At 36.0% G+C, this 18,033-nt stretch overlaps 2 protein-coding genes across 2 annotated transcripts; both read left to right on the forward strand.

Moving 5' to 3' along the window:
* On the forward strand, positions 269–4,083 carry LOC104722816 (potassium channel AKT2/3). Its single transcript, XM_010441056.2, has 10 exons — positions 269–591; positions 840–1,058; positions 1,349–1,507; positions 1,604–1,661; positions 1,771–2,085; positions 2,163–2,402; positions 2,491–3,009; positions 3,101–3,176; positions 3,253–3,726; positions 3,857–4,083. The coding sequence occupies exons 1-10, from the start codon at positions 365–367 to the stop codon at positions 3,979–3,981; spliced, it is 2,412 nt and encodes an 803-aa protein (XP_010439358.1). The 5' UTR covers positions 269–364; the 3' UTR covers positions 3,982–4,083.
* On the forward strand, positions 16,295–17,675 carry LOC104727843. Its single transcript, XM_019231655.1, has one exon. The coding sequence runs from the start codon at positions 16,403–16,405 to the stop codon at positions 17,459–17,461; it is 1,059 nt and encodes a 352-aa protein (XP_019087200.1). The 5' UTR covers positions 16,295–16,402; the 3' UTR covers positions 17,462–17,675.

Raw genomic sequence — 18,033 nt, forward strand, 5'->3', positions numbered from 1 at the left:
CCCTTAAGTAAAGCTTCTTAATGCCACGTTTGGTCATATAATTCTCTTACTCAACCTTTTGGGGCCCCAACTTTCACATTTCAATACCTTATCGCCAAAACATAAAAATCAATCAATTTTTTTTTTTTTGCCTTATTGATTGTGTTGGATCCCTCTAAAAACAAAACTTGTGTCCCCCACAAAAGCTTCCCCTTATTTCACTTCAATCTTAACAAAATAGGACCACCACCACCACGTACGGTTTGCACCATACAAACCACAAACTCCCTCTTCATTGCAATAATTATATCATCTACTAAAACCTCTCTTTCTCTTTCTCTCTTTATTGTTCTTAGTGCTAACTTTTGTTTTCAGGACAAATATAATGGACCTCAAGTATGCAGCAACTCACTGCAACTTATCTTCAGACATGAAGCTCCGGCGTCTTCATCAGCATCGAGGAAAAGGGAGAGAAGAAGACTACGATGCTTCTTCTCTCAGCTTGAACAATCTTTCAAAGCTTATTCTTCCTCCACTTGGTGTTGCTAGCTATAACCAGAATCACATCAGGTCTAGTGGATGGATCATCTCACCCATGGACTCAAGATACAGGTACCATACATATTCATTTTTTCTATGAAACAGAACACCATGTGATACCTGACAAGAACACATTCTTGTATGACACAACAAAACAACTGAGTCAATGGAAGTTAAATGATTCTTGTGTTTATGAGATTCTCAGAGACATATAAGTATATGCTTGAATTAGTGATAATGCATTAGCTATATGATCTTGTTTACCTTCAAGGGGAAACGTAAACAAGTTGGTAACTAGTGATTATGTGTGGCTGTCTCAGGTGCTGGGAATTTTTCATGGTGCTTTTGGTGGCATACTCTGCATGGGTTTACCCTTTTGAAGTCGCATTTCTGAATTTCTCACCAAAGAGGAATCTTTGTATCGCGGACAACATCGTAGACTTGTTCTTCTCTGTTGACATTGTCTTGACGTTCTTCGTTGCTTACATAGACCAAAGAACACAGCTTCTTGTCCGTGAACCTAAACAGATTGCAGTGAGGTCAGCATAATTGTTGTTCATTAATTATCTTTCTTTTCACCTTTTGGGATTTGATCTTTACTCCAATAAAAGATATGATAACTTCTTTTCTAAGTGGAAGAGGACAAGGTTTTTAGGTGACTACTGTGCCCACACCATGTGATTCTTTTATTTTCATCATCAGTTAGATAGATTTCTGTTTATGGAAAGAACATAAAGATTCCACTTATAAATATATTCGGTAAAAAGAGAGCTTTTAAAAATAAATGTGTTAGTTTTGGCTAAAATGCTATTTTAATATCTCATTAAAGGTACCTTTCAACATGGTTCTTGATGGATGTTGCTTCAACTATACCATTTGACGCAATTGGATACTTAATCACTGGCACAGCCAAGTGGAATCTCACCTGTAATCTCTTGGGGTTACTTAGATTTTGGCGACTTCGACGCGTCAAACACCTCTTCACTAGGTATACTTATTATTCCCTATGAATCCATTTCATGTCTCTGACCAAAACTGTTGTTAAGAAAGTGACAAAAATATCATATCCTTCGTGTTGTTTCAGACTCGAGAAGGACATAAGATACAGCTATTTCTGGATTCGTTGCCTTAGACTTTTATCCGTGAGTAAAGAAAATCTTAAGTGAAAGAACAAGATCACATATATATATATATATATATATATATAGATGTTGTAGTTGCAGAACATGATGAAGTTTGAGTGTTTTACAGGTGACATTGTTTCTAGTGCATTGTGCGGGATGCAGTTATTACCTAATAGCAGACAGGTATCAACACCAAGGAAAGACATGGACTGACGCAATCCCCAATTTCACAGAGACAAGTCTTGCCATCAGATACATTGCAGCTATATATTGGTCTATCACAACAATGACCACTGTGGGATACGGAGATCTCCATGCAAGCAACACTATTGAGATGGTCTTCATTATTGTCTACATGTTATTCAATCTTGGCCTCACTGCTTACCTTATTGGTAACATGACTAATTTGGTCGTGGAAGGAACTCGTCGTACCATGGAATTTGTGAGTGTCTCAAAGCTTTGTTCTGTTTCTCTTTGTATTTCTTAAGTAAGGTCTTCTTTATGTTGTTGGTGGTGCAGAGGAATAGCATCGAAGCAGCGTCAAACTTTGTTAACAGAAACAGATTGCCTCCAAGATTGAAAGATCAGATATTGGCTTACATGTGTTTAAGATTCAAAGCAGAGAGCTTGAACCAGCAACATCTTATTGATCAGCTCCCAAAATCTATCTACAAAAGCATTTGTCAACATCTTTTTCTTCCATCTGTGGAAAAAGTTTACCTCTTCAAAGGTGTCTCAAGAGAAATACTTCTTCTCTTGGTGAGCTAATTTTGCTGACATGATTTGGTATATACACCATATTAAATCAAGAGTGTTGTCTCTGAACATGTGTATTGGTGGTGATTAGGTTTCAAAAATGAAGGCTGAGTATATACCACCAAGAGAGGATGTGATAATGCAGAACGAAGCACCCGATGATGTTTACATAATAGTGTCAGGAGAAGTTGAGATCATAGACTCAGAGATGGAGAGAGAGTCTGTTTTAGGCACTCTACGATGTGGAGACATATTTGGAGAAGTTGGAGCACTTTGTTGCAGACCACAAAGCTACACTTTTCAAACTAAGTCTCTGTCGCAGCTTCTCCGGCTCAAAACATCGTTCCTTATCGAGACAATGCAGATTAAACAACAAGACAATGCCACAGTGCTCAAGAACTTCCTGCAGCATCACAAAAAGCTGGGTGATATAGACATTGGTGATCTAATGACACAACAAAATGGAGAAAACAACGGTGCTGTTGTTCCCCCGAACATTGCCTCAAATCTTATCGCTGTTGTGACCACAGGCAATGCAGCTCTTCTTGATGAGCTTCTTAAGGCTAAGTTAAGCCCTGACATTACAGATGTTAAAGGAAAAACTCCATTGGTAACATTTTTGCTTTTCACTAAAAACCATTTCAAAGTTGTACTCATCATCATCAGAGCCATTAACTCGTCGTCTTATATTCCTGTTTCAGCATATAGCAGCTTCAAGAGGATATGAAGATTGTGTTTTAGTACTCCTAAAGCACGGATGCAACATTCACATAAGAGGTAAACACATCATACTCATCAAGAAGTGTTATGTTTTATGTTTTCTAGATATGTTTTAAGCAAAAGATATTTGCAGATGTGAATGGTAACACGGCTCTATGGGAAGCAATCACAACGAAGCATTATGCGATATTCAGAATCCTCTATCATTTCGCAGCTATATCTGACCCACACATAGCTGGAGATCTTCTATGTGAGGCAGTGAAACAGAACAATGTAGAAGTAATGAAGGCTCTACTAAAGCAGGGGCTTAATGTAGATACAGAGGACCACCATGGCTTCACAGCTTTACAGGTCGCTATGGAGGAGAATCAAATGGATATGGTGAATCTCCTGACGATGAATGGTGCAGATGTAGTTGGTGTGAACACGCATGGTGAGTTGTTCACACCATTGGAGAAGTTAAGAGTCGTGGGAGAAGAAGAGGAAGAACGAGGAAGAGTGAGTATATACAGAGGACATCCATTGGAGAGGAGAGAACAAAGTTGCAATGAAGCTGGGAAACTTGTTCTTCTTCCTCCTTCACTTGATGACCTCAAGAAAATTGCAGGTACACACAAATATTACACCAACTTACGGTTTAGGGTTCTGGTCTTGGACCGGTTTTGATTAATTACACTTACCGGGTTCGATTTGTGTTATTTTTTTGGTTTTGTTGTGTGGCATGTGCATAAAAACAGGAGAGAAGTTTGGGTTTGATGGAAGTGAGACGATGGTGACGAATGAAGATGGAGCTGAGATTGACAGTATTGAAGTGATTAGAGATAATGATAAACTCTACTTTGTGGAAAACAAAATTATCTAGAACTTTGAAAATTTATAACCAATGAAAAGTTTGAGATAAGAACGAACGTGAAAAAAAAAAAATGTAATATTTAGTGATTTTTATATGCGTCCATTTGAGTGAGATGTAATATATTTAAAATAAGAAACCGTCCATATATATACTGACAAAAATAAGGACGTGAATCTGATAATAATACATTTTAAATTTACGAAAGATAATAAAAATACAAAATGAGTTAAAATTTAATAAAAGACCTGATTTTACTGTACCAACTTTATCAACTAAGGTATAGTTTCTTTCATAGAAGAAAATGTGACGTGACTGTCGTAGTATCAGTATCACATGCTATCCTATGGTTCGGATCATTTAGCTGAATTATTGAGATTTATTATTTATTTCGAAACCATCTTTAATTTTTTTTTTTGAGGTTGTACACGTTATTTTGTTTGCAAGGGGATACTTTATTATATTCTTTGGTATTATGGAATAGTCGCCTAATTGAAGAGAATGATCCACGTGATGTTCACGTAGATAAATAAAAAATTTATGATATTTCTTTGTCAATGATCGACTTTTTTGTAGCACTACTTGAAGTTTGGACACTCCTCCCAACCCTACCTCACATTTTTAGCAATTCAACACTAATCTAACCTACGTTATGATGAATGTTATGAGTTATGTTACGTATATTCTCTATAATGAGCAGTGAAGTTAAAAACAGAACAAAAAAAGCCTTATGATGAATAGATCATAATATTTAACTTAATAAAAGCAAAGTGAAGATTTTGTGTTTGCTAATTAATTTGAAAGTGAACGTATATATAAAATGCATAGACATCTGAATCTGAATTGAGATACAAATATAAACGAATAATAAAGAAATGTATTTGTGGAGATGAGTACGTATATTATATATAAAATGGCCAATAACATAGTACCAAAATAACATTCAACCATATCCTTAGATTTGTGATTAGTTTGAAGAAAAAAATATATAGATATAATTCGTTGACAAAAATCCATAGACATGCTGTTTATAATCATGGACCGTCGTCGTCAAAATTTTAGTTCGTTTTAACATTTATCAATCATCCAATTCAGAAATAATATCATAGAACGTTGAAAAATACATTGGCTAAGGGATTTGAACATACCAAAACTTTGTTATCTATGAACAATTCATAAGTTCAGCTCCTATTAGAAACTTTGTAATGATGTTAATTAAAAATCTTGTGTCATTAATGAAAAGCCAACTAAATAGCTGATTAAATATGATCACAAGTCTATCGTAACATGGAGGCACTGTACTGTACGGATGGGGGGAGATGTGAAAACCTCAAATACCAAATCTATGTAACGTCGGAGTAGCGTGCAGACGAGAGGAGAGGGGTTGGGGGCGTTTACGACATTTCGTAATCAGGAGGACCCTATGACATTAAATGAGTGTGAGAGATAATGCCTATCCGTCGTCACATGGCCTTACATTATCTATGTCTGTTTTCCAAACACAAACCAACCAACAAATCTATATGCTATTTCTGTTCTTATTTTTTCTTCACCATTTCTATTATTCCTTTTTATCAGATTATTAAAATTGAAAATTATTGACGATTCTAGATGTTACTTTCAACTCAAATAAAGTAGGTTTCAGATTTTCTTCTTCTTCTTCAACATCTTAGTGTATTATTATACAAAAATGAAGATAATAATATTCTAAAACAGGTTATATGGACAGGCACGGGTTGCAAAGTGCAACCGTAATGCTCGAGCAGAAAAGGCTAAACAATACGTTCAAAAAGCGTTTAATACGTGTGGGGTTCCATTGAATCATGTCCCCTTCTTCTATTAATGGGCCTCGTTTTGGCCCGTTTACCCCTTCTGGCTCCTTTTTTTATCACTCATTTGTTTTTTTAATATGTACTTTAGGACTATATATTTATTTATTTATTGGTGTCGTAAACATAGCATAACTTGGCAAGGTTGACAAATGGGAAAGCAAAAAACCACAAATAATTTAGCAAAGACAAAAGAACATAACAGAACAAAGGAATAAAACTATTCGTGAATGTATGTATAGAGAAAATATCAACATTAATAATAAGATTTTTTTAGAAATATCCATATAAAATTAAAAAATGTAAAAATATTTTTTTTTAAAAGACAAAGTGTACTGTAAATAATTAATTGTCGACTTTCTCATGTTTATTGATTTTCTAATTTCTAGGTCTGGCCTCCTAATAAAACCACTTTACGAAACGATTTAACTATATTCATATTGTAAATGATCAATCGAAAGTCAAAACACTGATTTTGTCGTTTTTTATTTGGAAACTAAACGAGTAGAAAACTTGATACCAAGACAAAGGGTTTGTACACAAGTATTGGATTAGCCTGCGTGTACGTCGGTGACTTGGTGGTTGTTTCTACAACTACCATTAAACATAAGTTACATAACCCTTAAGTAAAAGTGTAAAACCCTCAAGTATGTGCTATCTTATTTTCCATGAAATGCGGTCGAGGAATGTGGTTCGTTCGTCAAATTAAAGTAATGATTGAAAAATCACATGATGGACAAATAATTATATAAACTTTGAAGTTTTTTAAAACTTTGATATCACCAACATCACAATGACATCATCATATTCTTATAAAAAGTAAACAAAATTATGTGTTTGTAAGAAAATAATAACTAAGACGAAAATGTAAGATGAAATGACTTTTGGGTTGAGAGGTATGATAACCGGAGAAGATTTTAAACATGGAAAAGGGTCAACCAACTTCGATTTTTATTAAAGATTTTTATTCTTTGTTACTTTTTGCTATTTTCTCGGGAAACATTCACCAAGAAATCGAAAAAATTATCAAGTTTCGAGGGGCTCCACGAATAAAGTCGAGTGGAATTTATATTCTCTTCGTCTCATTCTTATGCCTCCCTCCCACCAGAGCCGTGCGAAGGTTAATAAATACCACAAACGATGAAAAATAAAATAATTGGATGTAACCAAAACAAAAATGTCTACAAAATAAACACCATTATCATTATAATAAAAATAAATAAAGAAATAAACAAACAAATTAAAACAAATAGTTCTTAACCAAACTTTCTATTAATAATAAGATTACCAATTACGATGATTACTTGTGATTCTAAAAAATATTGGGGTGAAAAACATCTAACCAAAACAAAGTACATAGAAATAGAAATTAGACCATTAATTAGTTTTAATTTAACACTTTGACAAAAATAATTTGATGAAAAAAACATTGACATAAAAGTTAATAATGACTGTATTATTTTATATTATAATCAAAAGATCAAGATTAACGACGAAAAAAAACAGGCAAAAATCTATTATAATTCTTACTGTTTAACTAGTTTGTCTGATTCTTTTTAATTAATTAATTAACATGGTATAAGCTCATGTTTAAAACCAAATTATAAATGAACCCATATTTTGATTCTAAATTCTCTATATATTTGAGTTTTCAACGTTGTAACATATAAAGTATAAGCCCATCTTCGTATATAATTTGTAAAAGTATATAGTTTTTATTAGGAATAAACTTAATAGGAGTAATAAATATTATAAATATATGCCCTTAATTTTTTCCCAAAATTGGATGCTACAGGCGAAGGTTTATTTTTCTATAACGTCTGCACGGCTCTGCCTCCCACATATATGTAATTTATTTAACAAATAAAACCTATATTTAGATAATTTTGCTAGAAGAGGCTTATCATGGAGTTGGATTATGATTAAAGAAGTTGGCATTTTACATCTTAATACCTATAATTTGGGTTATAGGTTGTCCCTTGAAAAATGGAAAGTGTGATTCATATAGGGGTATTATATATTTGCTTAAAAATCAAGTTTGGTGAGGAGAGTTAATGAGTTGGGTGGTATATACTATATAGATGGAGAGGAGAGACATAAAGCTTTCTACTCTAGTCTAGTGTGCTGAAGATTTATTACTACTAACTAGATTTTAACCCGCGGTACACCGCGGGCATATAATTTATATTTTATGTTGTATCTATTCGTTAAATATTGAATGTTTTGTAATTAGAGGAATAACTAAATTTTCTAGTTGTTGTGCGGCTAAATATTTATATTATTTTTTAACCCGTAATACACTTCATGACCATTTGTTTGTTATATTTAGTTTGTTTTGTTTAGTGTTTGAGATTCTATTTTGATTTTTAATTATTATAACAAAAAATAAGGGATCTAAATACATACAGTAATTATACGCTGTGATTAAGTCACATTTTTCCTGATGATTTAATTATTTTATACAATCTTAGTTAAATCAACTTGATTTTATGTCAAATATTCTAATATTAGCAATGTTGATAAATAATTAAATGAGGATTTAACCCGTGTTAACACAAGTTTAATAATATTTTCTTAATTTCAACATGTTCTCTTTATAACTCATCTACTATATAACCACATTATATAGTATTTTAAAATTTTTTATTTTTACATATTCGTAATAATTAAAAATTTTATATATGTTAATTATAATATTTAAATAATTGTCAATCAAAGTTTTTCTTACGTTAAGAATCAAAGGTCACAGATTTTGGAAAACAAAATGGGAATCAAATTGTTTTTTTGTTGTAAAGCACTGGATAGTGGACTCCATAACCGGCCACATGTGATCCTTATGTGTTTAGTGTTTACGGCCCATCGGCCCTATTCTATTTCCTAGTCGGTTTTGTACCCTACACTATATATATGTAACCTCAAGTCATTCATGAATAAGAATAAGAAGAGATTCTACACTTTGAATCCTCTCGTTTTACAACACGTTATCAGCACGATCGTTTCTAAAGATCCAGCTGAGTAAAACCCTAAAACCCTAGCCGCCGCCGTTCATCCTTCTTCTTCCACCAAAACCCTAAACCGCCATCTTTCTCCTCTTTGTTCGAAACTAACTCCTATTCACGAGCAAACCTGTGCTCGTGATCAAGTTCCATCCGAAACTAGTTCGAGGTTGGTTCGCGGTTCCGGGGTGAGTGCAGTCCGTGAGCGGTGCAAGGAGCGGTTCAAGATCTGTTTGTGGGAAAGCTGTTTGCGGTTCTGTTCAAGGTTCGTGGTCCATCCAAGTTCGAGGTTCGTGAGAGATATCTGAGGTCTTTAGCTCCCAGATCAAAACCGGTCAGACCCCTTTAGGTGTTAAGGTAATATCGAAACTTATGGGACCATATAATCGAACTTGAATCTAAAACTATTGAACCCTAAAATCCTGCAACTGCACAAACTAACAAAGGTTAGAAGCTATGATTTCTATAACCCTGAAATCGGATTTGCTTGTCATGGATTGTTTGTTGCTTGTTTGTTTATTGCATGCATCATAAGTATAAAATCGGTTATTGCATAAATTGTTTATTGATGCATGAACCCTAAAATCGAATTTGGTAGACTTGTTTTAGGGTTGCTAAATTTCGAACCTAGTTCCTATTAGGAGTAGGAAATTTTGCTAACTTAAAAGAAAATTTAATCTAATGATTCTAAGAATTAAAATCGATTTAGGTGTTTGAGAAATTCAAACCCTAAAACTAAAACATTAAAATCGGAATTATTCTATGTTTGCATAGAGAAATAAATTAGATAACTTCTAAATTAATTATAATTATTATCCTAAAATTTAAGGAATATTTTGTTGTTATCTAAGTTAAGAAAAAAAAAAAGAAAATTTCTAAAACTCAAAACTAGTTAAGAAAAAGGAAATTGTTGCATGTTATTATCTATCTAGATTTCTTGTCTTGCATGCATGAATTAAACCACAAAATTTTAAGTGAAAGGCAAGGCATGGTTCGGTCTTAAATACCGCATGGTCTAAGGCATTGTTCGGTCTTAAATACCGCATGACCTATTAATTGATTGCATGGTTCGGTCTCAAACACCGCATGCTAATGATCGGTTGTCTATTTCTGTTTTATGCAGATGGCAAGGCTTAACAACCTAGACTATGCTGCTTTGAATGCTTGTGGAGACAACTACCTGCAATGGGCATTGGACACTAAGATCATGCTAAAGTCCAAGGACTTATTTGAGTGCATTGAGGAAGGTTTTGAACCATCTAACAAACAAAAGTACAAGGCCATTATGCATATGCGCCATCACCTTGCTGAGAGTCTTAAGAACCAGTACCTCATCATAGAAGATCCTCTTGACCTTTGGACATAGCTTAAACGCAGATACGGACACCAAAAGACGGTGCTCCTACCAAAAGCTCAATTTGATTGGAAAAACCTAAGGATCCAGGATTACAAATCCGTGGATGAGTATAACTCAGAGCTTTTAGGATTGTCTCACTCCTTAGGTTGTGTGGTACTAAGGTCAACAAGAAAGAGCTACTAGAGAAGACTTTGTCTACTTTTAGCCCTAACAACGTATTGCTTCAACAACAATACCGAGAAAAGGGTTTTGAAACCTATGAGGACCTAATCTCGTGTCTACTGCTAGCTGAGCAGAACAATGAATTGTTGTTGATGAACAATGCTATGAGACCTCCTGGTACAGCCCCATTACCAGAAGCACACAAGGTGGATGTGGTAAAGCAAAATCCGAATGAGCCTAAGGAACCCAAAGAGACCAACTATGTCCACAGAGAAAGACATTATGGCCGTGGCCGTGGTGGCAGAGGACGTGGTGGTCATGGGCAATTCCAGGCTAGCCGCTTTGACGGTAATGGCCGTGGAGGCCGCGGATGTGGTGGTAGGGGCCATGGGTCCTTTAAACCAGAAAACAAGGCTAAATCTGTTTGTCACCGATGTTGTATGTCCAACCATTGGGCCAAGAATTGCAGAACACCTAGGCATCTTATTGATGCATATCAAGAAGTCTTGAAGAAGAACCCAGAAGCCAACTATGTGCATCTCGATGGTGAAGATGACTTCGACCAAGAGAATGATGATTCACTAGCATATGAGACTTCTGATTGCCTTAAAGATGATGACTAAATTTCGGCTTTATTTTGGTTTAAATTTATGATTTTATGGTAATGTATTGGATAATTATTTTGGTTTAAATTCAATGATTTTATTTCAATATTTATTTGCTTGTTTTATTAAAGTTTAAAACAAAATTATTGTCATTATAGAAATGACCGAGGATATGAGTGTACTAGTGGTGGACAGTGGATCCAGCCACACAATATTGAAGGACAAAAGATATTTCATAAACCTCATAATGAAAAGTGTCAATGTTAGTACAATTGCGGGTATAGCAAACTTAATAGAAGGCTACGGCCAAGCTCATATATTATTACCTAATGGCATACATATTGAATTGAGTGATGCCTTGTACTCACCCAGCTCTAAGAGAAGCTTATTGAGCGACATTCGGTTGAATGGTTATCATATTGAAACAAAGGGTGAAGGTAGCAAAGAATTTCTATACATTACCGAAATTGTAAATGGACATAAGAAAGTCCTAGAGACTATACCTGCACTAGCCACTGGTCTATACCATGCTAAGATTAACATGATAGAAACTAACTTGGCAAAGCACAAAATTTTCAATGAACAGTTCACTCTATGGCATGACCGGCTTGGCCATTCAGGTACGAACATGATGCGTAAACTGATTAAAAGTTCAAATGGGCACAACCTTAAAGAGAGAAAAGTTATCCCTAAAAATCTCACGTGTGTAGCATGTGCACAAGGGAAACTTATNATGACTTCGACCAAGAGAATGATGATTCACTAGCATATGAGACTTCTGATTGCCTTAAAGATGATGACTAAATTTCGGCTTTATTTTGGTTTAAATTTATGATTTTATGGTAATGTATTGGATAATTATTTTGGTTTAAATTCAATGATTTTATTTCAATATTTATTTGCTTGTTTTATTAAAATTTAAAACAAAATTATTGTCATTATAGAAATGACCGAGGATATGAGTGTCCTAGTGGTGGACAGTGGATCCAGCCACACAATATTGAAGGACAAAAGATATTTCATAAACCTCATAATGAAAAGTGTCAATGTTAGTACAATTGCGGGTATAGCAAACTTAATAGAAGGCTACGGCCAAGCTCATATATTATTACCTAATGGCATACATATTGAATTGAGTGATGCCTTGTACTCACCCAGCTCTAAGAGAAGCTTATTGAGCGACATTCGGTTGAATGGTTATCATATTGAAACAAAGGGTGAAGGTAGCAAAGAATTTCTATACATTACCGAAATTGTAAATGGACATAAGAAAGTCCTAGAGACTATACCTGCACTAGCCACTGGTCTATACCATGCTAAGATTAACATGATAGAAACTAACTTGGCAAAGCACAAAATTTTCAATGAACAGTTCACTCTATGGCATGACCGGCTTGGCCATTCAGGTACGAACATGATGCGTAAACTGATTAAAAGTTCAAATGGGCACAACCTTAAAGAGAGAAAAGTTATCCCTAAAAATCTCACGTGTGTAGCATGTGCACAAGGGAAACTTATCATACGACCATCAACAGCCAAAGTCCATAAAGAGACTTTAAATTTTCTGGAAAGGATACAAGATGATATATGTGGACCAATACACCCACCTTGTGGGACGTTTAGATATTTTATGGTTATGATCGATGCATCAACCATATGGTCACACATTTGCTTGTTATCCACAAGAAACCTAGCATTTGCTAGGATGTTAGCTCAAATTATAAGACTAAGAGCACATTTTCCAGATTTTCCACTTAAGACTATATGTCTAGACAATGCTGGTGAATTTACATCCCAAGCGTTTAATGATTAATGTATGTCCATGGGGATGAGTGTGGAACATGCTGTGGCAGATGTCCATACACAAAACGGATTAGCTGAATCCTTCATTAAACGAATACAATTGATTGCTCGACCATTGCTAATGAGATCGAAGCTTCCTGTGTCGGCTTGGCGACACGCAGTTTTACATGCAGCAGAACTTATACGCATCAGGCCATCTAGTGAACACAAATATTCACCATCCCAATTATTAACGGGTCATGAGCCAGACATATCCCATCTCAAAACATTTGGTTGTGCCGTTTATGTACCTATTGCTCCACCACAGAGAACTAAGATGGGACCTCAAAGGAGGATGGGAATATATGTTGGATATGAGTTTCCCACCATTATAAAGTATCTTGAGCCAACCACAAGAGATTTATTTAAGGCTAGATACGCGGACTGTCAATTTACAGAATCTGAATTCCCTATGTTGGGTTTAGAGACTAACAAGCTGGTTAAAGAATTAACATGGAATCAAACATCCTTGAATTGGCAAGATCCTCGGAGTCTAGCCTGTGATGCAGAGGTCCAGAAAATTATACATTTGCAAAAGCTAGCTATATAATTGCCAGATTCCCTTGCTGACCCAAAGAGAGTAACAAAATCGTACATACCAGATTGTAATGCACCAGTACGTATTGATGTTCAGAAGGAACACAATAATCAAGTTGCTACAGAGTCTAAGCCACATTTGAAATGAGGTAGACCATTAGGTTCCAAAGATAAGAACCCTCGAAAGTCTAAAGGTGCAAAACAGACCGAGGTTAAGGGAATTACAGAAAATACAGACATAGCCGCGGCAAATCCTAAGGTACCAAATGAGGTTTGGGATGCTGAACCTCAAGGACCTGAAGGTATTGATAATAATGAGATCTCAATAAATTATATCATGTCTGGAATTCAATGGAACCGTAAAGATGTCGACATCGATGAAATATTTGCATACAAGGTAGCACTTGAGATAAATGAGGATCATGAACCCACATCTATATTAGAGTGCACTCAAAGTAAAGATTGGCTAAAGTGGAAAGAGGCCATTGACGTGGAGTTAAACTCTTTAAAGAAGAGAAGTGTGTTTGATCCGATCTTAAGGACAACACCTCAAATAAAGCCAGTTGGACATAAGTGGGTCTTTGTAAGGAAGAGAAATGAGAAGAATGAAATCGTGAGATACAAAGCACGACTTGTAGCACAAGGATTCTCTCAAAGACCAGGAATAGACTATGAGGAGACATACTCCCCTGTGATGGATGCAACAACTTTTAGGTACTTAATAAGTCTGGCTATAAGAGAAAAACTAGATTTGCGGTTAATGGATGTTGTAACTGCATAATTATATGGTCCACTGGATAATGAAATATATATGAGATTACCAGAGGGTTTTGAGCTCAAAGATAAGAGTGGTTCTCGAGAACAGTGTTGCATTAGGCTGAACAAATCCCTTTATGGACTGAAACAGAGTGGTCGAATGTGGTATAACAGGTTAAGTGAATATTTAGCTAAAGAAGGCTATAAGAATGACCCAATCAGTCCATGTATATTTATAAAGAAGTTTGCAAACAAAGGGTTTGTAATTATAGCAGTTTATGTGGATGATTTAAACATCCTTGGGACCTCTGGGGAAATCGCCCAAACAGTCAAATATCTAAGGAAAGAATTTGAAATGAAAGACCTAGGCAAGACAAAATTCTGTTTGGGATTACAGCTTGAGTACATTAATAATGGAATCCTTGTGCATCAAAAGGCATACACAGAATAGGTACTCAAGAGGTTGAAAATGGACCAAGCTCACCCATTGACTAGCCCAATGGTTGTTAGAAGCTTAGATTTGGATAAAGATCTATTTGGTTCAAAGAAGGCCGATGAAGAAGTTCTCGGACCTGAAGTGCCATACCTCAGTGCTATAGGAGAGTTAATGTTCTTGACTAGCCACACTAGACCGGACATATGTTTTGCCGTGAACCTCCTAGCAAGATTTAGTTCTTGTCCGACTAAAAGGCACTGGAACGGTGTTAAACATATATTGCGTTACCTACAAGGGACGATAGATTTTGGTTTATATTATACTAACTATAACAAAGAAGGTTTAGTTGGTTTTGCTGATGCAGGTTATCTATCCGATCCACATAATGGTAAGTCTCAAACAGGTTACGTATTTACACACGGTGGTACGGCGATCTCGTGGTGTTCTATGAAGCAAAGTATTGTGGCCACTTCGTCTAACCATGCGGAAATCCTAGCAATTTATGAAGCCGGACGAGAAAGTGTATGGTTGCGGTCGATGACTCAACACATCAGGGCAAATTGCGGTATGATCGAAGACAAAGAGCCAACCGTACTCGATGAAGACAATACGACCTGTATCGCACAGCTCAAGGAAGGTTACATCAAGGGAGATCAGACAAAGCACATCCTACCGAAGTTCTTCTTCACACACGAACTACAAAAGTGCAATCATGCGACAACTCGACCAATCTCTTCACTAAGGCATTACCGACAACAAAGTTCAAGAAGCTCATGCACTAGATTGGAATGCGGAGGCTTAAGGACTTAGAGTGATGCTTAGAACAGTGGGAGCAATGCGTGTTGTACTCTTTTTCCTTCACCATGGTTTTTTCCCACTGGGTTTTCCTGGTAAGGTTTTAATGAGACAGCACCCCCAAGCGTATTGCATCGATCCCTTAGCATTGGCACGGTTATGTTATCCAATGGGGGGTGTTGTAAAGCACTGGATAGTGGACTCCATAACCGGCCATATGTGATCCTTATGTGTTTAGTGTTTACGGCCCATCGGCCATAGGCCCATCAACCCTATTCTATTTCCTAGTCGGTTTTGTACCCTACACTATATAGATGTAACCTCAAGTCATTCATGAATAAGAATAAGAATAGATTCTACACTTTGAATCCTCTCGTTTTACAACATTTTTTTCTTTGTTTACGAATGATTCAGATATAGAATATCTTCAAAACACAACATAATGTATGGTTAAATATATGATAGTTTCTATTTCCATATTGATTGTTGTTATTTTTTTTAATTGAAATGAAATGTAAAATATTTAGGAAACAAAATCTGGAGTAGTGTTAGTTTTGGAAATTTTTAGTGGTTAATATTGTAAATAACTTTTTAAATAAACAAAACTAAAACGCATTAATGTACTTTAAAAATGTTAATATAGATGGTGAAAATTTAACCAGCAAAGATTATTTACACAACAAATTAGATCATGTTTTTAATACAAACCATAACTAGAGATAGTTACAAACTTACAATTGATGCATATGATCATCATGTGTTTTGAACATAGAGATAAAATCACATTATTGTGTAATAAAAAAGGTTTAAAAAAGGAAATAAAGTTAAATATCCACGTCGGTCTAATAAATAAAATTAAAATGATCAGTTAGAGATATTTTTCCTATTTTAACATAATAAAACAAGCAATCCAAAAAAAATAAAAAAGAAAAACAAAATAAGGTACAAAATATTGCGTAGTTAATGTACGAGTCTGCAAAAAAATATATATGGGTGTCACACTTACACACACACCTGCTCATCATCTCTCTCTCTCTCTTTAACATTCCATTAATTTATTATCTTCTTCTTCTTCTTCTTCTTCAACCTTCCAAAGTCTCTCTCTCTTTCTTGGAACAATGGATAGTCCGACGAGCATACGTAGTATACCACCACCAGAGACTCTTTCTCCTTGCGGTAGCCAACGTCGTAGAAGCAGCTGCGACTCTAACCCACCTGAGTTCGAGTTCTGGCGTCTTACCAACTCTTCGTTTCCTCAACCTGACGACTCAGATCTCCTCTCCGCCGACGAGCTTTTCCACGACGGCGTTCTTTTGCCTCTTCATCTTCTCTCTGTCAAATCTGAGCTTCCATCCGACCCGAATATCTCGGAATGCGACCCGGATCCGTCTCCTTCTCCTTCTCCTGCTGCTTTGGTTAATACAGAGGAAAAACCGGAACTTGAACCCGGTTTAGGATCTGAGCTGACCCGAGAGACGACGGTTTCGAAGCGGTGGAGAGATATTTTCAGGAAGAGCGAAACCAAACCGCCGGGGAAGAAAGAGAAAGTGAAGGAGAGTAAGAAGGAGAAGAAGAAAACCGGGTCGGGTCCTGGTTCGGGTTCGGGTTCTGGAGCGGAGCTCAACATCAACATTTGGCCCTTCTCAAGAAGTAGATCCGCTGGGAACAACGTGACCCGACCCAGAATGTCGTTCGGAGCTCCGACGACCCGGAAAGTCAGCAGCGCGCCGTGTTCACGTAGCAACTCCACCGGTGAATCCAAGTCGAGGAAGTGGCCGAGTAGTCCCGGTCGTAACGGCGTGCATCTTGGCCGGAGCAGTCCGGTTTGGCAAGTCCGGCGTGGAGGTGGAGGAGGAGGAGGAGGAGCTCCGGTTGGGAAAACTGTACCCGAACCGACGATGGGTCGGGTAGTGGGTAAAAGGGAAATTACCGAGACACGTAGGGGTAAAACGGTAATTGAGAGCAATAAAGCAAAAGTCTTGAACTTGAACGTGCCTATGTGCATTGGTTATCGGAGCCGGTTAAGCTGCAGAACCGACGAGAGTGGTGGTGGTGGTAATAGTAACATCATTGGGAGTGACAACAATAATAACAACAACGTCAATGCTAGTAATCCTAATCCTAATCCTAATGGTTTATTTGGCTTTCGTAATCTCTTTGTTAAGAAAGTTTATTGACTTTATTTTTGTTTATTTGTAATATACTAGTAATCTTGTAAAAGTGTTTCATTTTTATCGAAAGAGATCCTCTTAATACATAGTCTCGAGGGTCCATTTTTATTGTTCTTAATTCCTGTTGTTACTTTTTGCTGTTTAGTACGATGTGTGTGTGGGATTCATTCAGGTAGATTATCGTATTTGATTATAAATATATCATGTAAATTAAGATCTCGATGGCTTTTTAAATATTATTTTGTTAACTACTTTTTCTCCATAGTTTATCATGATGGGTTGGTTTCATGTTGACGTAATCTAAGGTTTTTTATAGTTATACTTTTGAAAGCTTCGAAATTTTCTTGGGAGGGTTTCACAACAAAACCTTCCAAGGTGGATGCATCTGAAAATATTGTGAGTTACAGAAAAACTAGTAATCACAAAAACAGGATTCAAGAATCTGTTCCTTCCAGGTTCTACAAGGTTCATTCATGGATTTCTTTAAGAAATATGAAACAAATTGATTATTTGGGAGACAAGACAATACTTTTTGGGAGAGAAGACAATGCTCTTCAATAGATTTCATTGGTAGTCAT

Source organism: Camelina sativa, chromosome 11 (assembly GCF_000633955.1).
Source record: "Camelina sativa cultivar DH55 chromosome 11, Cs, whole genome shotgun sequence".
Classification (NCBI taxonomy): domain Eukaryota; kingdom Viridiplantae; phylum Streptophyta; class Magnoliopsida; order Brassicales; family Brassicaceae; genus Camelina; species Camelina sativa.